The sequence below is a fragment of the Nerophis ophidion genome, linkage group LG04, assembly GCF_033978795.1.
Source record: "Nerophis ophidion isolate RoL-2023_Sa linkage group LG04, RoL_Noph_v1.0, whole genome shotgun sequence".
Lineage (NCBI taxonomy): Eukaryota > Metazoa > Chordata > Actinopteri > Syngnathiformes > Syngnathidae > Nerophis > Nerophis ophidion.
The window spans coordinates 78511310-78538971 of record NC_084614.1 but is presented as its reverse complement, the minus strand read 5'-3'; the positions used below and the strand labels follow the sequence as shown (position 1 = coordinate 78538971).

General features: G+C 39.4%; 1 protein-coding gene across 1 annotated transcript in view; it reads left to right on the top strand.

The window, feature by feature from the left end:
- LOC133551928 (class I histocompatibility antigen, F10 alpha chain-like) overlaps positions 1 to 18107 on the top strand; it is a 29455-nt gene extending 11348 nt beyond the window's left edge. Inside the window, exons 2-6 of the mRNA XM_061899137.1 lie at positions 13084 to 13350; positions 13570 to 13848; positions 16498 to 16806; positions 16972 to 17702; positions 17814 to 18107. Coding sequence (XP_061755121.1) covers positions 13084 to 13350; positions 13570 to 13848; positions 16498 to 16806; positions 16972 to 17138 — 1022 coding nt within the window. The 3' untranslated portion in view covers positions 17139 to 17702; positions 17814 to 18107. The remainder of the gene's footprint in view (positions 1 to 13083; positions 13351 to 13569; positions 13849 to 16497; positions 16807 to 16971; positions 17703 to 17813) is intronic.
- The last annotated feature ends 9555 nt before the right edge of the window (positions 18108 to 27662 follow it).

The following is a 27662-nucleotide window of genomic DNA, read 5'->3' as shown; positions in this document are numbered from 1 at the left end:
TGCTGAGGAGTATGCAAAAAAAAATGAATAAATACATCTTTTCTTGCGGCCCAGCCTCACTCAGACTCTGCATCCAGTGGCCCCCTGGTAAATTGAGTTTGAGACCCCTGGTCTAGAGTGTAGGCAGTGCTGTTAAGTTTCTCTGTGTGTGAATAAGTGGAGGAGGCGGAAACTTTGAGGCATGACGCAGCTGACTTGTTGATAAACTAGTTTGAGAAGAATGTTTTTGTTTTGCTCATAAGTGGATTGTACTTTTCAGTGGTGTAAATATTGACTATTGTGTGTGAAGTCCTACTAAAGGTGAACATTCAGTTTAAGAATTAGGCCATCAAGTTAAGATAAATGTAGTGATGGTTGGAAAAATATGGATCAAGGATACTTTATTGAGTTGAGTTCACTTTTATTTTTTTAGTTCCCCTCCTGAGAGATTGGCACCTTCTTGTGGTTATTTTGAGCTTAGTCTTCAGGTGGCACACCCAAGTTGCACAGGTGTGAAGGTAGAGGCCTGACAAAGTGCAATCCTCGTCTCCAGGATGGAGTTGGACTCATAGGGCCTGATTTATTAAAGGTTCGCGTGTACTAAAACACGTGCAAACCCGATAGCACACGCAGAGCTGATCTACTAAACCTGTGCAAAGTGGATTGTGTCTCTTAAGTGAGCAGAATAAGGCGTGCAATACATTTTGGGTCTCTGTCTTCATTAACATGCAAAATATATGCTGATCATTAAAACTCCCACAATACTGGGAGGAAATGCGAATATAATTATTTATCACGCCCAATATGATTTATCAACACTCACCGCTGTCGTGCCAGCACTATTTAGTTTTTATTTAGTAACTGGGCACACTGACAGTTCCACACACGGCTGCAGGATCAGTGCTTGTGCTCCACAGACACACATTTTAGAGATATCGTCTTTTCAGCAACATCATTTTATAGCTGCTAAAGGACTTAAGGGGCTAATTACAGCCAAATTGATCGATGCGTTTTTGTGGCCTTTATTATTTTTTTAAATTATGTTCTTTTTTTCAATATACAAAACCCGAAATCAATGAAGTTGGCACGTTGTGTAAATGGTAAATAAAACAGAAAACAATGATTTGCAAATCTTTTTCAACCCATATTCAATTGAATAGACTGCAAAGACATGATACTAAACATTCAAACTGGAAACTTTATTTTTTGCAAGTATTAGCTCATTTGGAATTGCAACATGTTTGAAAAAAATGGCACAAGTTGCAAAAAAGACTGAGAAAGTTGAGGAATGCTCATCAAAAACTTATTTGAAACATCCCACAGGTGAACAGGCTAATTGGGAACAGGTGGGTGCCATGATTGGGTATAAAATCAGCTTCCATGAAACGTTTGTTCATTCACAAACAAGGATGGGGCGAGGGTCACCACTTCATGAACAAATGTTTAAAAACAACAACTCTCAACGAGCTATTGCAAGGAATTTAGGGATTTCACCATCTGCGGTCCATAATATAATCAAAAGGTTCAGAGAATCTGGGTAAATCCCTGCACGTAAGCAGCAAGGCTGAAAACCAACATTGAATCCCCTTGACCTTCGATCCCTCAGGCGGTACTGCATCAAAAAGTGGCATCAGTGTGTAAAGGTTATGACCACATGGGCTCAGGAACACTTCAGAAAACCACTGTCAGTAACTACAGTTGGTTGCTACATCTGTAAGTACAAGTTAAAACTGTACTATTCAAAGCGAAAGCCAGTTATCAACAACACCCAGAAATTCTGCAAGCGTCGCTAAACCCGAGCTCATCCAAGATGGACTGATGCAAAGTGTAAAAGAGTTGTGTGGTCTGACGAGTCCACATTTCAAATAGTTTTTTGGAAACTGTGGCCGTTGTGTCCTCCAGATCAAAGAGGAAAAGAACCATGCGGATAGTTCTAGGCGCAAATCAATCAATCAATCAATGTATTTTATTTCGGCAATCTTCACATAAAACAAAGAACAACAACAAGAAAAGAAAAAAAACCAAAAACAAAACAAAACAAAAAAACACTCATTTGAGCAATGATTGATCCAAAAGGGTGTAGGTTGAAGCAACGCTTATATAAACCTACCCCATCACAACAATCCAATCCAATCCACTTTATTTATATAGCACATTTAAACAACAATAACGTTTCCAAAGTGCTGCACAGCCATGTTAAAAACAATATTATGCTCCACCAATGACTGAATAAAACAAAAAATGAATAAAAATAAAACCAATAAAAACAATATAAAAACAAATATGATTAAAAACTATTTTAAAGGGTGAAATCAATTAAAACAGTAAAATTAAAATAAAAGTGTATAAAAAACACAGAGGACAACAGAGGACAGAGAACCACACAACTCACGTAGTGTTAAAAGCTAAAGAATAAAAGTGGGTCTTAAGACGAGACTTAAAAGAGTCCACTGTGGAAGCAGTTTGAACATGGAGGGGCAGAGTGTTCCAGAGCTTAGGGCCGACCACAGAGAAGGCCCTGTCTCCCCTGGTCTTAAGTCTGGTCTTGGGCACCACGAGCTGGAACTGGCTTTCGGACCTCAGGAGTGTAAATTTGGATGAGGTCCGAGATATATTGAGGTGCCAGTCCATGTAAAGATTTAAAAACAAACAGCAATGTTTTAAAATCAATTCTAAAATGAACAGGGAGCCAGTGCAAACTCTGAAGAATTGGGGTTACATGCTGGCGTTTCCTGGCCCCTGTTAAAAGTCCTGCTGCCGCGTTCTGGACTAACTGCAACCGGGAGAGAGCTTTTTGGCTAATGCCAGCATAAAGTGCATTGCAGTAGTCCAGGCCACTTGAAATAAAAGCATGCACCACTTGTTCAAAAAGGTTAAAAGATAAAAACGGTTTAACCTTTACTAAAAGACGAAGGTGATAAAAACACGATTTTAAAACGCCATTGACTTGTTTGTCTAGTTTAAAATGGCGGTCTATAGTGACGCCAAGGCTGGTGACTTTGGGACACACATCATGTTGCAATGGTCCCAAGTCAGTGAGGGCCGGACCAAAAACTAAAATTTCCGTTTTTCCCTCATTCATTATTAAAAAATTCTGGGCTAACCAAGCCTTGAGGTCACATAGACAGTTAAGAAAGGGTGTCAGGGGGCGTGGCCTTTTGAAATCGGCATATAAATTTGGCAGTCATCTGCATAAAAGTGATAAAACACTCCATGTTTCTTAAAAATATCTCCAAGAGGGAGGAGATAAAGAGCGAACAGGATGGGGCCTAAAATAGATCCACAACAAGAACAAGGTTCAAAATATATAAAATCTAAAATATGCTTCACTTATATTACTTTTTTTTTTAAACAATATATAAGCAACATATATGTAGCACACGTCTCCTATACACAGTTTAACATTTAAATCAAACATATACATTTGTACACTTATATATATATATATATATATATATATACATATATATTATATATACACAATTTATTTAAATTCCATATAAAGTGGTAATATATACATTTTAATATAACCTATATGTATAATTATAAAATAAAAAATTGTATTTATATACATATTATATATTATTGTCTTTCTAAAACAATGTTTGCTCTTCTTTCTTATACTTACTCATGATAAATGATTTAAAAAGCTTTTTAAACTGGTTTATGTTGGTGCTGTGTTTTATTTCATCCTTTAAACAGTTCCATATTTTAACCCCTGCTATTGTTATACTCATTCGTTTCTGCGTTGTTCTACAATATTGGATCTTAAAAAGTAGTTCTCCTCTTAAATTGTAATTCCCTTCTCTTTGTAAAAAATCTTCTGTAACCCTGTTGGAAGTCAATCTTTACTTGCTTTATAAATCATTTGGGCAGTCTTGAGTTGGATGAGATCTGGTAGTTTTAAATCAAATGTTTTTATAAATAATCCATTAGTGTGTTCTCGGGGTCCTGTGTTATGTATCAGTCTGATGGCCCTTTTTGGCATTATGAATAGTGGTTGGATGTTCGTCCTGTATGTATTTCCCCAAACTTCTAGAAAGTAACTCAAATATGGTAAAACAAGTGTTCAATAAAGAGTGTGTAATGTTTTTTGATGAAGAATGTGCCTTGTTTTACCCAGGACAGCAATACTTCTGGCCAACTTCCCTTTGATGTATGTAATGTGTGACTTCCCTTTGATGTATGTAATGTGTGACTTCCCTTTGATGTATGTAATGTGTGACTTGCAGCAGATCCTGTGGTCCAAGATCACACCCAAAAATTTGATTTTGTTTACTCTTTCTATACTTACATTGCCTATATATAATTTTACATCGATATCATTTCTCTTATTTCCAAATAACATAAAGTTAGTTTTATTTAGGTTTAATGATAATTTATTAGTATCAAACCATTTTTTTAGTTTACACATCTCCATGGTGACGGTCCTCAGGAGCTGCTGCAAGTCCACATCAGAACAGAGTACATTGGTGTCATCCGCCAATAACACATATTTAAGGTTTTCAGTTACTTTACAAATATCATTTATATACATGATGAACATCTTGGGCCCTAAGACTGACCCCTGTGGTACCAAACATTTAATATTTAACCAACATGATTTTTTTTTGTGATATCTGTACAAACTGCTTTCTATCAGATGAATAACTTTTGATCCATTCCAGAACAATACCCCTAAAACCATATTTTTCCATTTTTCTAATAAGAATACTATGGTCTACTGTATCAAAAGCCTTCTTAAGATCTAAGAATACTCCTATTGTATATTTATTTTTATCAATACTATCAGTTATTTCTTCAATTAAATCAATTGATGGATTATTCCTGAAACCATACTGCCTATCTGTTAATAATTCATTTTTTCTACAAAGCCATCGAATCTATTTATAAATATTTTTTCTAATATTTTGGAGAACTGTGGTAATATTGAGATTGGTCTGTAGTTTGTGAATAAGTGTCCGTCTCCCGCTTTGTGAATAGGAACAACTTTTGCAATTTTCATTAGTTGAGGAAATACTCCCATTTCAAATGAAAGGTTAAATAGATACGCTAATGGAGCACTAATTCCATCTATCACATACTTTAAAGTTTGCATGTCTATATCATCCACATCTTTGCTTGTTTTGTTCTTAAAACTTTTGACTATGTTCCTGATTTCTCTTTCTACTACTGGTTTTAAAAACATTGTTTTAGGGTTTGGGTCGATATAATCTGCTGCATCTATTTTTGTCCCTTCTACCTTTATCTCTTCTGCTAGTTTCGGTCCAATATTTATAAAATAATCATTAAATGTATTTACTATCACCTCCTTATCCTTAATCATGTTGTTATTTTCCACAAAGTATGGTGGGTATTGATTACCATCAGTTTTATTTCTAATAATACCATTTAATATTTTCCATACACCTCTTATATTATTCTTGTTATATTCCAGTTTATTTATATAATAATATTTTTTACACATTCTGATTATATTGATTAGTTTATTTTTATATTTTTTATATTTATTTTCATTTACTAAAGTTCTATTTTTTATAAATTCCTTGTATAAAATATTCTTTTTTTTACAGGCATTTTGGAGTCCTTTAGTCATCCACGGTTTAAACTCGCCGTACTTTGACTTCCTTTTATAATTTACTACTGGACAATTTCCATCATATACTATTTTACATGTGTTTAAGAATTCTTCATAAGCTGTATTAACTTCTTGTTTATCATAAATAGTATTCCAATTTTGCTTCTGTAGTTCATCCTTGAATTTGTTGAGCGTTTTCTCTGTTATGATTCTTTTATAGACAGTTTCACATTCATTCTTGATTTTAATTTTACTGGCACAGTTGTAGACCACAAAGACTGGGAGATGATCACTTATATCATTTATCAAGATTCCACATATTAGGTTGTCATCCATTATATTGGTAAATATATTGTCAATTAGGGTGGCACTATGTGATGTGATTCTTGTTGCTTTATTTATCAAAGATATCAAACTCATACTGTGCATTGTGTCTATAAATTCAGCTGTTTCTCTATTGCTACTTGTATGTATTAAGTCAATGTTAAAGTCTCCACTAATAAATATTTCTTTGTTATTCAATTTATAAAATAATCCTTTGGTGAAGGTTTCTATTTTGGATCCCGGAGTTCTATATATACAACTAACTAGGATATGTTTTCTTCCTTCTCTTATAATCTCTACCGTTATACATTCCATTACTTGTTCAATGATATTTTCAACTTTAATAAAGTTTAGATTTTTATCAATATAGAGTGCTACTCCTCCTCCCTTTTTATCTATTCTATCCAAATGCACAAATTCATATCCATTCAGACTAAAATCTACACTTTTTTCTTGAGTTATCCAAGTTTCTGATATTGCTATAATGCTAAAAGGTTTTACAAATTGACTTAAATATTCCTTTATATGGTGAAAGTTTGCAGACAGACTTCTATTAATATGTATAATTGTTAATTGGTTACTTAATTGTATACTGTCATTATATTGTTCATCTGTATAATATTTGCAATTCATTGCTATGACATTGAAGACATTTTTTTCAGGGTCTATATCGTTTTCAAACATAGTGCAAAGTTCATATTTCACTCATTCATTTGCTGTTATATTAACATTCAATTAGCAAGTTGGCAACATGATTTCTGGTTTCATCATTTGTACTTTTCAAGCTCCCCCATTTCTCTGATTACTAGAACCTTTGCTTCTTCAGGCGTGCCCTGTAGTTTTATCCAGACTTTGCAATTCCGTGTCCACGTGGACTGAATTTTCCCTTGTTTCTTTAGGGCCCTAGCCTGTCTTGCTATGTCCGAGTTTTTTTTTGTTAAGTGCTCATTAATGTACACTGCCGTACCTCTTAACTTTTTACACTGTCTCAAAAGATCAGTTTTTACTTTCCTGTTCGTAAACCTTATAATAATTGCTTGTTTTGCCAAGTTATCCCTTCGAGGGAGGGTATGACAGGCAGAGATAGCATTACTGTCTATTTCAATGTTCTTAGACTGAAAAAAACTGCAGGACCTGTTGCTCCAGGTTTTCTAGCTCCGTCGTGGACTCATCCCCACCATTCTGTTCACCTGCAGTTGCTCGAGCATATGAGCGGTGTTTGGTGTCCAAGCCACTGACAATCACATCATCCATTCTTGTGTATTGTTCAAGTTCATCAACACGTCTTTCCAATATTTTAATTGATTTGTCTACGATTATTTTTTTTAGCTCTCTAACTTCCTCCACTAGTTGACTAAGTGCAGTTTGTTGGTTTGCCACTCTGGACAACTCTTCAGACATAAAGTTAAGCGAGAGTTTTATTTCTTCCAGCTCGTCAACCTGTGGTTACTGTTGGTAGTTTAACCTTGGAGTACCTTGATCAGCAGGCTTTATGGCAGTCTGCTTGATCTGTTGGTGGTAGGTGCTGCTGTACTGGAGTTGGAGAAATTGATGTTAATGAATGCTTGCTAATTCCTCAGGGCAGCAGCAGCAGCAGCAGCAGAGTGTTAGCCTCCTCAGGACAGTAGCAGCAGCAGAGTGTTAGCCTCCTCAGGGCAGCAGCAGCAGCAGCAGCAGCAGAGTGTTAGCCTCCTCAGGGCAGCAGCAGCAGCAGCAGAGTGTTAGCCTCTTCAGGGCAGCAGCAGCAGCAGAGTGTTAGCCTCCTCAGGGCAGCAGCAGCAGAGTGTTAATCTCCTCAGGGCAGCAGCAACAGAGTGTTAGCCTCCTCAGGGCAGCAGCAGCAGCAGCAGAGTGTTAATCTCCTCAGGGTAGCAGCAACAGAGTGTTAGCCTCCTCAGGGCAGCAGCAGCAGCAGAGTGTTAGCCTCCTCAGGGCAGCAGCAGCAACAGAGTGTTAGCCTCCTCAGGACAGCAGCAGCAGCAGCAGAGGTTTAGCCTCCTCAGGGCAGCAGCAGCAGCAGCAGAGGTTTAGCCTCCTCAGGGCAGCAGCAGCAGCAGCAGAGTGTTGGCCTCCTAAGGGCAGCAGCAACAGCAGCAGCAGAGTGTTAGCCTCCTCAGGGCAGCAGCAGCAGCAGAGTGTTAGCCTCCCCAGGGAAGCAGCAGCAGCAGCAGCAGCAGAGTGTTAGCCTCCTCAGGGCAGCAGCAGCAGCAGCAGAGTGTTAGCCTCCTCAGGGCAGCAGCAGCAGCAGAGTGTTAGCCTCCTCAGGGCAGCAGCAGCAGCAGAGTGTTAGCCTCCTCAGGGCAGCAGCAGCAGCAGAGTGTTAGCCTCCTCAGGGCAGCAGCAGCAGATGAGTGTTAGCCTCCTCAGGGCAGCAGCAGCAGCAGAGTGTTAGCCTCCTCAGGGCAGCAGCAGCAGAGTGTTAGCCTCCTCAGGGCAGCAGCAGCAGCAGCAGCAGCAGCAGAGTGTTAGCCTCCTCAGGGCAGCAGCAGCAGCAGAGTGTTAGCCTCCTCAGGGCAGCAGCAGCAGCAGAGTGTTAGCCTCCTCAGGGCAGCAGCAGCAGAGTGTTAGCCTCCTCAGGGCAGCAGCAGCAGCAGAGTGTTAGCCTCCTCAGGGCAGCAGCAGCAGATGAGTGTTAGCCTCCTCAGGGCAGCAGCAGCAGATGAGTGTTAGCCTCCTCAGGGCAGCAGCAGCAGCAGCAGAGTGTTAGCCTCCTCAGGGCAGCAGCAGCAGCAGCAGCAGAGTGTTAGCCTCCTCAGGGCAGCAGCAGCAGCAGAGTGTTAGCCTCCTCAGGGCAGCAGCAGCAGAGTGTTAGCCTCCTCAGGGCAGTAGCAGCAGCAGAGTGTTAGCCTCCTCAGGGCAGCAGCAGCAGAGTGTTAGCCTCCTCAGGGCAGCAGCAGCAGAGTGTTAGCCTCCTCAGGGCAGCAGCAGCAGAGTGTTAGCCTCCTCAGGGCAGCAGCAGCAGAGTGTTAGCCTCCTCAGGGCAGCAGCAACAGAGTGTTAGTCTTGAACAATCCACAGGAAGACGAGCAAGGCTGTCAGTCCGTCCATAGTTCCACATCCACGCCGGCGGGAGCCCCTTCAAAGTTGGCGGGCACACACTCACACACCTGCGGCTTGAGTGTGCAGGTAAGGTCCTCTCCTGGAGCCAGAAAGGAAGCGTTCGCTCATGTTGGTGTCCGACGTCCACATGGCGGCTGACGTGACACTTTCCCCGCCGGCCCGCCTCTCCTCACTTTTTGTTAATGCTCCAATTATTATATAATCTCAAATATTCCACTTGAAAAAATATTGGGTGATAATATTGCATATTTTGTATTTTTTTTCCCCATTAAAAACAGGGTTTTCTTTGACAAAAAGAGCATACAACTTAAAGCTTTAAAATCATTATATTGACAGATGGACCTAATGTTGATCTGGAGATTTAAAACCTGAATAATAATAAAACAAAAATAATACTGAATAATGACACATTTTTAATATGTTTTGGACCAAAACCCTTTGGGGTCCCCGGGATCAAACCAGAGTGGAGGCCTAAATGTATATTGGTTATACATGTATTGGTTTTTAAAATAAAAAAAAATGTCAAAATGGCCCCGCTTGCTATGATTTTTCAGTCTGCGGCCCTCAGTGGAAAAAGTTTGGACACCCCTGCTCTAATGTGACGGTTGGCCATACGCAGTGTGCCTCTTGTACGCTAGGGGGCGACTGTGGTCATTTGATGGAGTTTAGCTATGTTGGAATGTAAACACAGTAGATGAAGAGAAGGGTGCATGCTAATAAAGTAGCCAGCGTTAGTAACTGTCCAGCTCCACCAAAATGAAAGGAATATAATTGAAAATTAACAGAATATAATCTACAAATTATTTTTTGAAACAAAAATGTAACATGTAGGTTGACGGCTGTTATACATGTGGAGCTGTAGAGCAGTGGTTCTCAACCTTTTTTTTAAGTGATGTACCCCCTGTGAACATTTTTTTAATTCAAGTACCCCTTAATCAGAGCAATTTTGGTTGAAAAAAAGAGATAAAGAAGTAAAATACTGTCAAAGATGGTTGGTGACGAACCCCAAGATACAGAGAAGGAGACAGGCTTTTTGCAGGTAAACATGTTTTGATTAAAATAATAGAATAAGAACAAACAAAAGGGTACTAACAAAGGACGCGCACAAGGCGGATAACAAACAAAAGGAGCTTTAGCATGGAAGCTAGCAACAAACAAAAAGGGGCCTAGCGTGGAAGCTAGCGGGTAGCAAACAGGAAAACAGAAGTCGTTACTTGGAGAATGAAAACAAAACGGAAGCAAGGAACAAAAGACAGTAAGATACAAACAGATACCGAAAGATAGCTTACCGCTACGCTGCAATGACACGACATGACAGGAGCGACAATACGGAAGTGACATCGACAAGACAATAATCCAGCCCTGACTGGAGGACAAAAGCAGGTAGGGAAAGGATCGGGCTGATTGACACCAGGTGTGGCCAGGTGCCAAGAAAATATTTTAAAGACTTGGTCTTCACTTGTCTAAATAAATTCATTTATTTTTTTACTTTGCTTCTTATAACTTTCAGAAAGACAATTTTAGAGAAAAATTACAACCTTAAAAATGATTTTAGGATTTTCCAAAACATATACCTTTTTACCTTTTAAATTCCTTCCTCTTCCTGACAATTTAAATCAATGTTCAAGTAAATGTATTTTTTTTGTTGTAAAGAATAATAAATACATTTTAATCTAATTCTTTATTTTGGCTTCTGTTTTTTCGACAAAAAATATTTGTGAAATATTTCTTCAATTATGATTAAAATTCAAAAAAATTATTGTGGCAAATCTAGAAAAACCTTTAGAATCAAATTTAAATCTTATTTCAAAGTCTTTTGAATTTCTTTTAAAATTCTTCTTCTGGAAAATCTAGAAGAAATGATGATTTGTCTTTGTTAGAGATATAGCTTGGTCCAAATCGTTATATATTCTAACAAAGTGCAGATTGGATTTTAACCTTTTAAAACATGTCATCAAAATTCTAGAATTAATCTTAAACAGGAAAAAATACTAATGATGTTCCATAAATTCTTTTTTTTTTATTTCTTCAAAAAGATTCGAATTAGCTAGTTTTTCTCTTCTTTTTTTCGGTTGAATTTTGAATTTTAAAGAGTAGAAATTGAAGATAAACTATGTTTCAAAATTTAATTTTCCTTTTTTTTCCTGTTTTCTCCTCTTTTAAACCGTTCAATTAAGTGTTTTTTTCATCATTTATTCTCTACAAAAAACCTTCCGTAAAAGGAAAAAAAATGTATGACAGAATGACAGACAGAAATACCCATTTTTTTTATACATATAGATTTATTTATTAAAGGTAGATTGAGCAAATTGGTTATTTCTGGCAATTTATTTAAGTGTGTATCAAACTGGTAGCCCTTCGCATTAATCAGTACCCTAGAAGTAGCTCTTGGTTTCAAAAAGGTTGCTGACCCCTGATATAAATGAATGTAACCATGGTAATAAAATGTTATATAGCAAAGTAAAAGTTGTGTTTCTTATCTAAGTAAATGTAACTCGTTACTACTCACCTACGTGGATAAGTGTGTTCACCTTTGACAGGTACGACAAAATAAAAATAAAAACGATCACCATCGAGTTTAGGTGACTTGAAACAAGCATGCATTCAATGTTTGGCTTTACCGTGTCTACTTTTACTTTCACTTTCTTTGATATTCTGCCAGCAGAAGCGTCTGCCTCACACTTTTCCCCCACGTTCAGCACTTTGGCCACAGCGAGTCCATCTCATGAAGGCTTTCTGCTGACTTTTTTACTCAGGATGAAACTTCCTGATGCAACCCTGGCCGGGAATCGAACCCATGCGAGGCAGATGCGTGTCCCGTTACCCCAGCAGGGACGCCTCACGCTTGGGAGACATAACGGAGGTGAAAGTTAAGACGTGAAATAAAAAGAAGTGAGGATGTCCTGCGGTGTAGCGACTTTATGTCTATCAATCATTATTTGTATTGATGCTTTCTTGAGAGGACTACAATACGATCACTGATCGGATGTTCCAGCCCTGTCATTACTTTTAACTCTCAATCTCACCTTCATTCCTCTTTCTTTCTTTTCTTTCCAAGTTTGGCGGCCAACTTGACCCACCTTTTTGTTGTCAAGTCACGTGATTTCCCAGAAAAGCCACACAAGCATTTACCTGACGTGGCCACAAGGGGCGCTCACTAGTGAGTCCAGTAGAAGACTTCTTGTCAGTTGACTGCTGCCACTTTTCTGTGCAGAATAGCGTTTCGTTTTCTCTCCTCACTGTGACGTCACAGAATGCTGACTCCTCATTGGCTCAGGTGGAGTTTTATAAAAAGAGCCTCGACAGTTCCTGGTTCATTTTTCCTGTTTGCGAGTCAAGCGAGTGTTCGTCACTTTTGTCTTTCTCTGCGGGATTAAAAGTGGCAAACATCTTTTTGTTTCGCGCTGACATCATGAACTTGTTTTTATTCTTTCTTCTGGTCGTGCAAATGCACAGCGTGACGCCTGGTAAGTCATTTTTATAAGTTTATTAATATTTTACTCATAAATCATCTTTGTGCTTATTTGACTTCTGAGAGTTTCTGTTACTTATTAATTAAATTATTGTTGTATTATTTAAGCCCTTTATTACTTAATCCTGGTTCTTTTTTTAACATTTTATTATTTTCCCTTTTTCCTACTAAAAATTAAAAATGTTCCAAGAAGGTTACAGAAGCAGATAAATCCGTTTAGGCTCTTTATTTATTTTGACTTTAGTGTTTCTTGTTCAAAGACTTATTTTTTCCAAGGCTTGTAAGAACGAACACAAATCTTCAAACACGGAAGTGTCAGAAACTAATCAAGTGTAGTAACATCACCCCGCCACAAGATGTCAGTAAGAGTCGACATCAAATGGGCAGAACAGGTTGTGTTCAACTCTGTTGTACTTTTTATTCAGCCTCCATTGTAGAAAATATATGTTTATTTTCAAAATGTTCAAACCGTCAACAGATGTTAGTAATATTATTAATGTGTTGTATTTGTCATAGAACATGTGAGTCTTGACTGTGATATCTAGCAGTGTTTGATGTTCACTTTAAGACCCGACTGAAGACGGAAGGAGCTAAAATATTCACAGTGCAAGATTGTTGAACATGAAACAAAATAATAAAAAGTCATCCTGTTGTTGTTTTCTTCTTTCAGTGATTCACACGCTGCAGTATTTCCACACTGCGTCCTCTCAAGTTCCAAACTTCCCAGAGTATGTGAGTGTTGGTTATGTTGATGGAGTTCAGATTTCTCACTATGACAGCAACAGCAGGAAAGCAGAAGCCAAACAGGACTGGATGAACAAAATCACAGCAGAGGATCCAAAATACTGGCAGAGACAAACAGAGATCGGTGTTGTTAATGAGTTGAGGGACAAACACAACCTTGAAGTTCGTAAGAAGCGTTTCAACCAAACTGGAGGTTTGTTTATGTTGAACTTTCTACTACTTAAATGTATTTGATGTACTCTTTTTATACTGTAGTAAACACACATTACTGCACTGATACTTGTCTCTGTCTATCCCATAATAACCTACACTAATAGTGTGTGTGTGTGTGTGTGTGTGTGTGTGTGTGTGTGTGTGTGTGTGTGTGTGTGTGTGTGTGTCACTCTGCTTTACAACACTGTGTGTGTCTCAGGTGTTCACATTCTCCAGAGGATGTATGGATGTGAATGGAATGATGAGACTGATGAAGTTAAAGGTTGGCATCAGGAAGGTTATGATGGAGAAGATTACATATCGTTGGACATGAAGACATGGACATTTACTGCAGCAAAACAACAAGCTTTCCCCGACAAACTCAATTGGGACCAGGACAAACATCTACTAGACCACCAGAAGTTTTACTACACTGAGATATGTCCTTCTTACTTGAAGAAGCATGTGAACAATGGGAAGGAGGTCCTAATGAGAACAGGTAGAAACACAACATGTACTTTCACCTTTTAACTTGTTAGCACTCCCCCTATAGGAACATTACTGACATTACACCCTGTCTCTTTATACTCTTCTCTCTTTCTCTCACCTTCTCTCCATCTTTACCTTCATTCTAACCTTCTCCCCATCTTTACCTTTGTTCTCACCTTCTCTCCATCTTTACCTCCATCCTCACCTTTTCTCCATCTTTACTTTCATCTACACCTCTCCATCTTTACCTCCACTCTAACCTTCTCTCCATCTTTATCTCATTCTCTTCTTCTTTTCATCTTTACCTCCATCATCACCTTTTCTCCATCTTAACCTGCGCTCTCACCTTCTCTCCATCTTTACATCATTCTCTCCATCCTTACCTCCATTCCCACCTTCTCTCCATCTTTATGTCATTCTCTCTTTCTCTCCATCTTTACCTTATTCCCTCCATCTTTCCCTCCATCCACACCTTCTCTCCATCTTTACCTCTGTTCTCCCCTTCTCTCCATCTATACCTCCGTTCTCTCCATCTTTACCTCCATCCACACCTTCTCTCCATCTTAACCTGCGTTCTCTCCTTCTCTCCATCTTTACCTCCATTCTCTCCTCTCCATCTTTATATCGTTCTCACCTTCTCTCCATCTTTACCTCCGTTCTTCCCTTCTCTCCATCTTTACCTCCGTTCTTCCCTTTTCTCCATCTTTACCTCCACCCTAACCTTCTCTCCATCTTTATCTCATTCTCTTCTTCTTTCCATCTTAATCTCATTATCTTCTTCTCTCCATCTTTACCTCCATCCTCACCTTCTCTCCATATTTACCTTTGTTCTCACCTTTTTTCCGTCTTTACCTCCATCATCACCTTTTCTCCATCTTTATCTCCACTCTAACCTTCTCTCCATCTTTATCTCATTCTCTTCTTCTTTTCATCTTTACCTCCATCATCACCTTTTCTCCATCTTTATCTCCACTTTAACCTTCTCTCCATCTTTATCTCATTCTCTTCTTCTCTCCATCTTTACCTCCATCCACACCTTCTCTCCATCTTTACCTCTGTTCTCTCCTTTTCCTTCCATCTTTACCTCTGTTCTCACCTTTTCTCCATCTTTACCTCTTTTCTCTCCTTCTCTCCATCTATACCTCCATTCTCCCCTTCTCTCTATTTGTACTGCCATTCTCTCCATATTTACCTCCATCCACACATTCTCTCCATCGTTACCTCCATTCTCTCCCTCTCTCCATCTTTACCTCTTTTCTCCCCTTCTCTCCATCTACACCTCCATTCTCCCCTTCTCTCTATTTGTACTGCCATTCTCTCCATATTTACCTCCATCCACACGTTCTCTCCATCGTTACCTCCATTCTCTCCTTCTCTCCATCTTTATATCATTCTCTCCTTCTCTCCATCTTTACCCCCATTCTCTCCATCTTTACCTTATTCTCTCCTTACCTCCATCCTCACCTTCTATCCAACTTTACCTCCATCCACACGTTCTCTCCATCTTTACCTCCTGTCTTCCCTTCTCTCCATCTTTACCGCCGTTCTCGTCTTCTCTCCATCTTTACCGCCGTTTTCACTTTCTGTCCATCTTTAACTCCGTCCACTCTCTCACTCCATTTTAACCTCCGTCCACAAGTTCTATCCATCTTTACCTCTATCCATCTTTACCTCCGTTATCACCTTCTTTCCATCTTCCATTCTCCCCTTCTCTCCATCTTTACCTCCATCTACTCTCTCCCTCATCTTTACCTCTGTTCACACCTTCTCTCCATCTTTACCTCCGTCCACTCTCTCTCTCCATCTTTACGTTCATCCACATCTTCTCTCTATTTGTACCCCCATTCTCTCCATCTTTACCTCCGTCCTCACCTTCTCTCCAGCTTTACCTCCGTCCACTCTCTCAGTTCATCTTTACTTCCAATCTTGCCTTCTCTCCATCTTTACCTCCGTTCTCACCTTCTCTCCATCTTTACCTCAATCTAGACTTTCTTTCCATCTTTACCTCCATCCACTCTCTCACTCCATCTTTACCTCCGTTATTACCTTCTCTTCCATATTTACTTTAATCTACACTTTCTGTCCATCTTTACCTCCACCCACACCTTCTCCCCATCTTTGCCTCCATCCACACCTTCTCTCCATCTTTACTTACATCCAGACTTTCTCTCCGTTTTTACCTCGATCCACACTTTCTCTCCATCTTTACTTCCATCCCCACCTTCTCTTCATCTCAACCTCCATCCCCACCTTCTCTCCATCTTTTCCTCCATCCACCCCTTCTTTCCATCTTTGCCTCCATCCACACCTTCTCTCCATTTTAACCTCTGTCCACACGTTCTCTCCATATTTACCTCCGTTATTACCTTATCTCCATCTTTACTTTAATCTACAATTTCTGTCCATCTTTACCTCCATCCACACCCTCTCTCCATCTTTACCTCCATCTTTGCCTCCGTCCACACCTTCTCTCAATCTTTTCCCCCGTCCACACCTTCTTTCCATCTTTACCTCCATCCACACCTTCTCTCCATTTTTACCTCTATCTTTGCCTCCGTCCACACCTTCTCTCCATATTCTCTCCGTCCCCACCTTCTCTCCATCCACACCTTCTCCCCACGTTGTCCTGTGTTCACACGTGACATCACTTCCTGTGCAGAGCTTCCAGAGGTGTTCCTGCTCCAGAAGACGCCGTCCTCTCCGGTCAGCTGCATGGCGACAGGTTTCTACCCCGACGGTGCCGACCTGTTTTGGAGGAAAGACGGCGAGCAGATCTTCGAGGACGTGGAGCACGGAGAGATACTCCCCAACCACGACGGAACCTTCCAGATGTCGGTGGCGCTGAAAGTGGAGGTGACGGCCGACGTGGAGGGCAAGTACGAATGTGTGTTTCAGCTGTCAGGCGTCAAGGAGGACTTGGTCACCAAGCTGGAGAGAAGAAGCATCCTGAGCAACGCAAGCCATGAAGGTGAGAAAGACACATTTAGTTGGAGATGTTTCCCATCACAAGTCCACCTGTCACCATTATTGATCCATGTCACCATGACAACGCTTGACGTCTGCATGCAAAGTAGTCATGAAGGTTTCCTCTTCATGCTTTGTCACTCCACTTGTGCTTTTTTGCTCTCCACAGACAACTTGAGCGTCGCCCTCGCTGCCACGGCGGCGGTCCTCGCTGTGGCGGCCATCATCATCATCATCATCATCATGGTCATGGTCAGGCGTCACAGAAACAGACAAGGTGAGGGACGCCAATGTCCTCTGTCTTCTTCTTCTCGGTGCACTCGGTCCAGGCCGTGAGTTGATGCTTTCATCCGGGCTGCAAAGGTGCGGCCATCTTTTAGTTGCCTTCCAGCCAAACACTCAAAGATCCACAGAGACAGAGCGCACACTCTCACGTAGAAACACGGCGTGACGTGAGGGGAAAAGTCCACTTCACCTTGTTTCTCTTTCATTTCAGCCCAGTACGATCCAGCTGGTAAGTAAAACATCTTTTCTTTGAGCCGCAAGAAACAAAGCCGTGGTGAAGCGTCACTCACATGGAGGTCTGATGTGGACCTTTGTTACAAGTTTAGCCGGAAAAGCCCAACTGGAGCTGACTCCTTCACAATAAAAGTCCCTCCTGTGAGCACACACAATACAAAGTCTGGCATATCTCACTTTTGACAGGAGTCCTCATGATGAGGATCAGCCAAATGAGACATCAAGTGTGCTGACTCGTCATGTTTCCAAGTCACACCTCAAAGATCTGATGTGAGTGACGAGGCACCTTCTGGATGTTCTTCCTTCACCGTTTGCGTTTGTCCCGCAGCTCGCCACGGCGGCGTGGAGCTCGACGAGAACGTGCAGGCGGCTGAAGGCTGAGTAAGCTCACATGGACTGTCTGCACCTCCAAATGTTCTTGTGTGAAGATGATGTTCAACTTGGATTCACCTGCTTCTGTCGGGAATGTGCTGAGTGGTCTTCTTCCTCCAGGATGCTTTGTGCACTGGAACACAGGGAGATGTCTCCATCGCTGAGGGACGTCATCACACTCGGAGATGAGATGGAGATGTGCTTTGTTCTTCGTCCGACTGCTCCTCACGCTATTCCATGTATTCTTCTTTGGCCGTTAAAAGACTTTCAAGATCAAACGTTGGTGGCTGTAAAATCGCACGTTTCATGGCCTTGACGTCATGACGAGGATTTCTTCTTTTCTTTCAATGGCCGCTGCTTATGATCAATATCACATTGTGTCACATCTCTGTCAATAAATCCGTTTTTTCTCCACTCGCCTCGCACTGCTTTCTTGGGGACCAGGAAGAGTCTCAGTCATAAAAATGGTAGAAGTCGTTCATTTTTGTTTATGTTTTTACTTTTTCACTCAACACTTAAATCCCTAAATCAATTTCAGGTTTATCCGTCCTTATCAGTCTTTTTTTTCATAATTTACGCCATTTTTGTCAAAACCTTGTTTTGTTATGGCAAAACCACAAAATAATATTTTTTACTCAACTTAATTGCAATCTTAAATAGGTCAATAATTCATAACATCATCGATTTTAATTCATAATTTTTTTTTGAGCAATGACAATTAAAACTTGTCCCACTGAAATTATTAGGATCCAAACGGGCCCCACTCATAAAAATAAGTCAAACATTATTTTTTACTTTCAACACTTAAGTCCTTCGATAAATTTCAGATCCATCCCTCGTTTCTGTGACGACCTGTCACGTCAGGTGTCACGCAGTCCATTTGCGTTTGTGTTTATCTCCTAGTCAGCGCTCTTATTTTGGTCCCACTTCCTGTTTGTCTCCCTGAGCCCTTTTCCCTCCTCACCTGTCGCTGATTGGCAGCCTGGCCACACCTGGTCAGGGGGTGAGGGTGATGGGTCAAATGCAGAGGAAAATCTCACCACACCTAGTGTGTGTGTGACAATCATTGGTACTTTTACTTTAATCAACTGGCTTCTATTTATGCCTGCCTCGCCCTCCAGTCAGGGCTCAAGGATTGTTTTGTGAAACGTTACTTTGGTTTTTCTGTATGCTGCTTATGCTTCTGTGCACTTCCCTGCTGCACCTCCTTGTGCTCCCTTTGGGAATTAAAAGACTCTCACCCGCACGTCGTCCTCCTGTCTCCTGCATCTTGGGGTCACAACTAGAGCAGCCATGCAAGTACGTGACAGCTTCTTCATTTCTTTCTTTTTTTTTTTGCCCTTTTAGTCAAAAACCCTTTTTTTTGTAGGATAAACACAAAATATCCTATAAAAATACTCTGAAGTCAAATTTTGTAAGTGACGTAATTGGAGCCATGACTAGTTTAAATAATTTGTAACAACATTGAGTTTGATTCATTATTATTTTTGAGCAATGACAGCTTTAAAGAGAAAACAACCTGCATGGCAGCTTTATTAGACTCAACAATGCAACTTTTCTTTGTTCCATTTCACATGTTTTCACCTCTTTTATTCCACTATTTAGTTTTTTTATACACTATCTGTAGAATGTGTCGTGTATGAGCTTGTATGGGACATAATGTATAATATTTCTAATTGCCTTTTTCTTTTTCATGCCTTTTTAACCTGAGTCTTTCAAGCAAAAGCGTTCCAAAAATCAGCAAACCCGCCTTTCTTCTTCCTCCGTCAAAAGTAGGTGAATCCACAAATATAAATAACGACAGACCGATTTCCAAATTGGGTTAATGTTGAATGTCCAATCCAAGATGGCCGACAGGACTGTCTTTTGTTTGTCTGCTTGTCAAAGTGGTCTGAATTTCTATGTGTTTTAGTCTCTTTTTTTTAGCCGATTTAGGTAAATTGCACTAGTTTTAAGCGTAACAATTGATGAATGAAGGCTTACTTCCAAAAAGTGGTATTTCTGACTGCTTTTGTTGGATTTGGAAATCTGGAGGCCTCTGACCCGCTGAAGCCGGGGGATGTTTTGCTAGCTGAAATTTTGGCCTTCCATCTGCCACAGTCTGGATCTATACTAGTCTCAGCTTGGCCTTCCACTACCTACAGTCTGAGTCGACTGGCTTCATCTTGGCCTTCCGTCTTCCACGGCCTGGATCCATCTTAGCCTCAGACTGACTAAAGCTGGGCCTCTGCTAGCCTTAGCTTGGTCTTCCAACTCTTGTAGCTTGGACATCTGAACTTTGATTATTGGACCTGGGTAGGTAGTAAAACAATTTAACAATGACTTTGACAAAAGCTCTCTGTTTAATATTAATGCTTTTTCCTGGACTTGTTTTCTGCAATTGTAGTGGGGTACCTGACCAGGTGCTCCACCAACCTTTAACTCTACCAAACGCAATAACAATCACCTGGTCCTTTGAAACTACAGCATTTACACAAAGGTTATTGATATCCACATGTGGGTCAGTGCTAAATAATTCTAACCAGCTTCAGTTATGGTGTATTTCTGTGCTAAACAGATGGTTTTCTCCTTCTGATATTACTCATTTTGATATTGTGAAGCCAAATAATGTTGTCATGAGGTCACCTTGCCATATGAAACGGAAAATCTTTATATTGTTCTTACTTCTGCTATCAGGCAATGTGCAACCAAATCCAGGCCCAGCTTTATACAACATCAGTACTCCTGATGAACTTAGAGCTAGCCCATAGCAAAGCAAAATTGAAGATGAGATCTCATGTATGTCTTATATATATCTCCTAGACATAAAAGAGCACTAATCGAGACCAAAGTAGATTTCTCATTCTTCTCAAATGTAGCTCCTGAGAAATAAGGCTCGCAGTGAGCACTGTGAGAGATCTCAAAGTTGTCTAACAGTTATCTCTTTTTCCGATTTCAACAAAGACCAAAATGAGAGATGAATGAGCTGGTCTCCAATATGTCTCAATAATGACTCAGTGAGAGATACACATGGTTTTGTTTCTCACTACTCACTGTTTGAGTTCTCAGATGTCTCTTTGCTATTTCGGCAAAAAGACAATCAATGAGTATTTGTTTCAATATGTCTCAATGATGTCTGAGTGAGAGATATACTTGGTTTTGTCTCTCACTGCTCACTATTTGAGTTGTAATATACCCGTTTTCTGGCTTGGAAAAAATAATTTCAAAAATGCATTTTAATTGACACAGTTTAATTATACCTCAATCATACTCCAGTTTATCTCACGCCAACATTTGGAGAAAATAATTAATTCAGGCAATATGGATATATGGTCTGTAATCTAAATGGTTTATTTAAATAATTTTCTACTTAATTTGTTGATTTCTTATCCGCACGCCATGTACAGTAACTCAGTGACTACAATTGTGAGATTTAAAACTGAACCCAAACAATACTGATATGATCACAAGACACTTTTTAAGAGCTTTTAACATTTGTGAACTTTCTAGAGCAGTGGTTCTCAAACTCTTTTAACAAGGTACCACTTCAGAAGATATTTGGCTCTCCAACCACCATTATAAGGACTAATATTAAAATACAGTAGCATAGTAGGCCTATGTATTCATTAAAAAAAGCCAGTGGTTTTATTAAACAAGTAAATGTAATAATTTGGCCACTGAAATATTACACACAATGCAAAAACATAATCAACAATGATACTCCATATACAGTACATATTTACAGACTTTTACAGCATCCACGGCAACATCACATCAGTGTGTATTTTCAGAGCATTTATAACAATGATCAAAAAATTGATTTGTGGCTTCTTAGGCCAGTTCAGTTCTTAATTATCTAAAACTTTTCAAGTGTATTGGGGAAATGAACTGCAAACACAATGCCAAGCATAGATGTGAAGTCAAGGAAAACAACTTTACCCAATATGTCATCCAAGGATACTACTGTACTGGCAGAAGTTTCCAATAGGGGAATAACATAACTGCATGTCTCATATGTTACACTATCTTGCAGCAAAGAAAAACCTGCATGTTTAAATTCACGAACAAGGGCCCATTTGGCACATGAATGTGCTACGGTAAAGAAGAAATCAATCTGTACATACTTTAAAAAAAAGGATGAGAATCTTTCTTCTGACACTAGTCCCACAAAACAGGCATTTTATTTGTTTACTTTCTATTGGCCCAAAACAATTACTGGAGGATTTATGTAATATAATAAGCGATGATGCAGAGTGGGATAAAAAAAGTTTTTGAACTTCTGCACACTGTTTAAGCAGTCTGTGTTCAGACTATCGGGATAAAGCAACTTGAACATTTTGAGCATATCGCTTAGGGCCTTATCAGTGACTTTATGACAGTTTACATAACCCATGATGATCAGAAGGCACTCTGCCATGGCTTCTGATGCATTGTCATGTATTGGTTTGTCTGTTGTGTCCTTGAAATTTGACTCTTCTGCACACTCCTCACTCAAACTATCTTCAAATCCTTCATAAAACGTATGTCCGTCATTGTACATCCAATCCCCTATATCAGGGAGAGCTTCCTCAAATGATTGAGATGAATCATACTCAGCATCGACATGTAGTTTAGTTGTTAGGCCATCAGGAGGATCTGTGAGGGCTGTTCTGGAAAATGTTTTTCCATTGTCTTTGATAGTCAGAAGTAGAAATACTTTCATGTGCTGAAATTAAAATAGAATACAAATCATTAAAGGTTTTTTATAACATTTTGTCAAAAGGCAAAACGTATAACATCTCAGCATATCGCTCACATTCTTACACTCAAAAGTTTGTCATATTTTAGCAGGATTTGCTTCGTGACAAAATTCACAACAAAACAATAGTCAGACACAGAAGACGGTGGGTGTACCTGGCAGGTAGGGAGAGGCTTGATGTTCCAGAGTGGTACATCCTGCACGGTCACCTGAAGGTTGGATGTGTTCCATTTGAAGAGCAGTGTTTTGGGATCCTTCAGGAGGCACCGCCTCCTTCAGTGTTATTCTGCTGCTATCCCCTGACACAAAGAAGAGGAACCAAAAAACTCAAAAGACTAAGATTTAGTAAACACACAGCATCAAACCAAACCTATGAGAAAGGATCTTGACGAGGGATGCAACATTATTGTAAATATTACGTTATATTGGTTTCAAAATTCTCACAATAATGCCGTGATGTGTGACGCTATCAAACGAGAACTCCAGTGGGTGTGTTTTTTTCTGACAATATTAAGTGGGCTCATCTGAGAAGTAAACTCGATCTCCCATGATAACCCGCGTAGTGTGGGACAACAAAGTTCAAACAGGGGACATTATATAGGGGCGAAAAAGTGGAAGTGTGCAGGAGTGACGGGAATGTTTGTGCTTCGGTGATCCGAGGAATTGTTGCTGTGAAATATTTCTGTGCCTATAACTGTCGTGCTTGTTTACCCTTAAATAAAGTCTGCATAATACAAGGTAAAGCTTGCCACGTTCATCCAGACCATTTCCAAGTCGGCCCAGAGCTGTTGCACCTCACCAAAGGAAATGTGGACATGCACAAAATAAGAAATTTGCCGACACTTCACACCACAATGTCTACAATAAGTTAAGGAATATGAGTAATATATTAGAATGAGTTGTATTTTAGAACCATTATTTGGAAAATATCATTGATGTGAAACCAAGACGTAAGCAAGGGACAATATCCATTTGTGAGGTATTTATATGGTTAAAAGTCAAATTATTAGTTAATTCTTAAGAATCAGTATTTTACAAACTAATACTAACATTTCCATTGCAAATGACAGTTTCTTAGGAAGTTAAAAGTAAAAAAACACTAAACTAAACAGCAGTGATGTAATAATACCAAATTGTCATATCACCGTTACTGTGACCAAAATGATCACTGTTTGCATTATAATCGCAGTATTGTTGAATGTGCTAAAAATGTAATCAAACCCACAATAATACAAAGTTGTATTTAAAAAAAAAAAACATACCAGACAAACACAGTATAGTTTCTTGGCTAAAGAAACATTATTGTTCTACATTAGTTACACTGCAAGTTTACTGTTAATGTCAGTTTAAAGACACATATTTGAAAGTTTTGTTTTTTGTTTGTTTTTGTGTGTTACTTGAAATTCTGGAATTCCGCACCATTCCTTTGCACCTGAAATACCTGTTTGTAATAATAAATATGATTACAACATATGAACATTATGTTTGTGTTCAATTATAGTAAGTGTGTTTATCCTAAACATTCCTGCCACTTCATTTAACACCACCCATCCATCCATTTTCTACCGCTTATTCCCTTTGGAGTCGCGGGGGGCGCTGGTGCCTATCTCAGCTACAATCGGGCGGAAGGCGGTGTACACCCAGGACAAGTCGCCACCTCATCGCAGGGCCAACACAGATAGACAGACAACATTCACACTCACATTCACACACCAGGGACCATTTAGTGTTGCCAATTAACCTATCCCCAGGTGCATGTCTTTGGACTTTGACATTTTTGTAACAATATCTTATTGTGGCTTTAACACTATGAGGATATCATACCGTGAAATTTTGATATTGTTACATCCCTAATCAGCCTTAACTTGAAGGTGAAAGGTTCAAAAAACATTAATTACACATGCTGAGATTACTCATATTTCAAGTTTCATTCTTCATACTGTAATCAGGGTAAAAGAAAGCAATATTTCCATGCTTGTTCCTGACAAACTGTGGACAGCTTTTTATCCTTCTATCTGGTCTGTAAATCTCAATCAGAACTAATTCACTTAAACAAAGAAAACGCGTATACATGTAACTTACTTAGCCATTGCTCATCAGTCTTCACATAGGTGGTTGCAGGACGGGATGACTGCAGCAAGAAAAATAAAATATCATATATCTGCTGCCAGTTTAATGCACCACAACTATGCCAGTCTACTTACCAGCTTTACAGTCCTTCTTGATCATTTATTTGAGTCGACTTCTTTACCAGTTCTTCTCCATCGTTTTCCAGGTTTTCATTTTGTCATTTCGACACTCCAATACTATGTAAATACAGACAAAGGTTGCTGGAATATACAGTGGAACTTCTTGTAAATGTAAAACTCTATATCATGTCGAAGCAGTGTATGTTCAGTAATTTATATTGTTCAACTTCAAATGTTCTTTGAACATTTACTTCTATCATTGCTATTTCACTATGGGATGTATGAAGTGTAGTTTATCACTTGAGATGCCTCGCTGGAGGTAACTTTCATAGCTTCTAGCAAGGTTGAATGCGGCATTTATAGCTATATTTCCGTAAATCAGTGACGTTACAGTAGTTTAAAAAATACTAACTCGTGTATGTTAAAGTAATTTAAATACCAAAACAAAAACAATAAATGGTATTACTTACTTGCAGTTGTTATTTTATTTTATTTTTTTTAAAGGTTTATTTATAAATTTCAACAATTACAAACAGTAAGACAAACAGCAATATACAACATTATAAAACATTATGAAAACAGTACAAAACAGCGCCAGGGGGTTGTAAGTTCAAAATAATAAAAAAGAATACAAACATATATATATAAATAATAAATACTACACGGTCTAGCTCCATCTTATCTTGCCGATTGTATTGTACCATATGTCCCGGCAAGAAATCTGCGTTCAAAGGACTCCGGCTTATTAGTGATTCCCAAAGCCCAAAAAAAGTCTGCGGGCTATAGAGCATTTTCCGTTCGGGCTCCAGTACTCTGGAATGCCCTCCCGGTAACAGTTCGAGATGCCACCTCAGTAGAAGCATTTAAGTCTCACCTTAAAACTCATTTGTATACTCTAGCCTTTAAATAGACTCCCTTTTTAGACCAGTTGATCTGCCGTTTCTTTTCTTTTTCTTCTATGTCCCACTCTCCCTTGTGGAGGGGGTCCGGTCCGATCCGGTGGCCATGTACTGCTTGCCTGTGTATCGGCTGGGGACATCTCTGCGATGCTGATCCGCCTCCGCTTGGGATGGTTTCCTACTGGCTCCGCTGTGAACGGGACTCTCGCTGCTGTGTTGGATCCGCTTTGGACTGGACTCTCGCGACTGTGTTGGATCCATTGTGGATTGAACTTTCACAGTATCATGTTAGATCCGCTCGACATCCATTGCTTTCCTCCTCTCTAAGGTTCTCATAATCATTATTGTCACCGACGTCCCACTGGGTGTGAGTTTTCCTTGCCCTTATGTGGGCCTACCGAGGATGTCGTGGTGGTTTGTGCAGCCCTTTGAGACACTAGTGATTTAGGGCTATATAAGCAAACATTGATTGATTGATTGAAACAAAATGCAAAGCCGTAGGCTTATTCAGATTCATCAAACAACTTAAATTTGGAACACAGCATCATCGTTTTCACAGCTTTTTTGTTGTTAGAGGTAGAGAGTGTTTTAATGTAAAGTTCCAGATCTTGCAGTTGTTATTCCTTCAGTGCCGAATTGTTTCTTCAAGTCACATCCGCCCACTAAATGCGCATGCGTGTTTTTCAGGTAGAGCAAATATGATTGGACAGATTCATGGGGCGCGGTGCCAAATCTCGCGAGAGTGTCGTTGAGATCCACATCTCAGAATTTTGATAAAGTTGATTTTCTCCTTATATGACCATCTGAAAATAGCCATTTTTGGCTATGAGTAACTTTCAAAGGAAGGAAATTTAGAAAATTTACGCTTTCTATCAGACGGCGGCGGACATGACGCGTTGTTTGCCGTCAGTTAACGTCAGAAGAAGAAGAGGCGGGGAAACAGTAGGTGGCGTAACATTTGAACGTTGTCTGTGCGCCTACCTTAAACTAAAACGAGGAAAAAGAAGAAAGCGAAGAAGAAAGAGAAGAAGAAGCGGGAAAGTTTTTGGAAACGACAGTCGCAACGCTTGCGACATGAGACTTGGAGAGGTAAGTATGCTAATATTTTTTAGTTGGTCAACCATGTAATGTTGTGAAATGAAAATATTTAACTGTTGTGAAATGAAAATATTTAACTGTTGTGACAACGGAGCGGTCCTTTAGGAGGCTGCGGTAACCATAATGGCGTCTGCCCAACAAGTAATGTTAGCATACATAATGACCTTCACAATTGGATTCTACAGTGCATATTAATTTGGGGAGCTTAACTTAAAAATGTTTTTTATAATACTGTTGTAGATAAAGTGACACTCGACAAAGGAGGTCCGGGTTGAATTTTATCGGTAAGGCTGGCTATTTGCAATAAATAAGAGATTACATCCAAAAGTATTAAATGATTCACTAATTTGCCCCGCCATTTTGAAAGCAGCAGTATATTTGCTTACTCGCTGGCAGAGGCACAGTATGTTTTGTATCATGCTATCGATTGTATAAACTGCATATATTTAGGAAAATAAAGTAGGTATGTGTGTAAAATGTTAAACATTCATTAAATGAATTCGGTATTATCAGTCAGGTCTTGTTAAGACTAGCAACATGATATAAGAATAGTTTTCCTGTGATACATGTTTAAAAAATTATGATTGTGTTAACCTGGTCAAAATGCACTAATTATGGTCAACCTCTTCAATACAAAGTCATTGGGGCTCGAGATTATATTCATGACCTTTTTGTTAAAAATACTATAACTTTCCTAAAATGTACCCCATTATAAAAAGGTGCCATCAAGCCCACCGCACCTCAAAATAGATATGAATTAAAATAAGAATTAAACTGTCTGGGTTAAGATTTTTTTTTTACTATAGCCAGAACGATCATAAAATATCATTTTGTTTACTTGTTTTTAACAGAAGTTAAATATGATTCACCCTAAAAGTTAACATCCATATGGAGTGACCCCATATATGTAAATAATTTCCATTTATATTATAGTTCCATCCATATATTTTCTACTGCTTTTCCCTTTCGTATCGTGGGGGTGCTATGTCCTATCCCAGTTCCGCTCGGGCGAAAGGCGGGGTACACCATGAACAAGTCAACTTAGATCGACAGACAACATTCACAC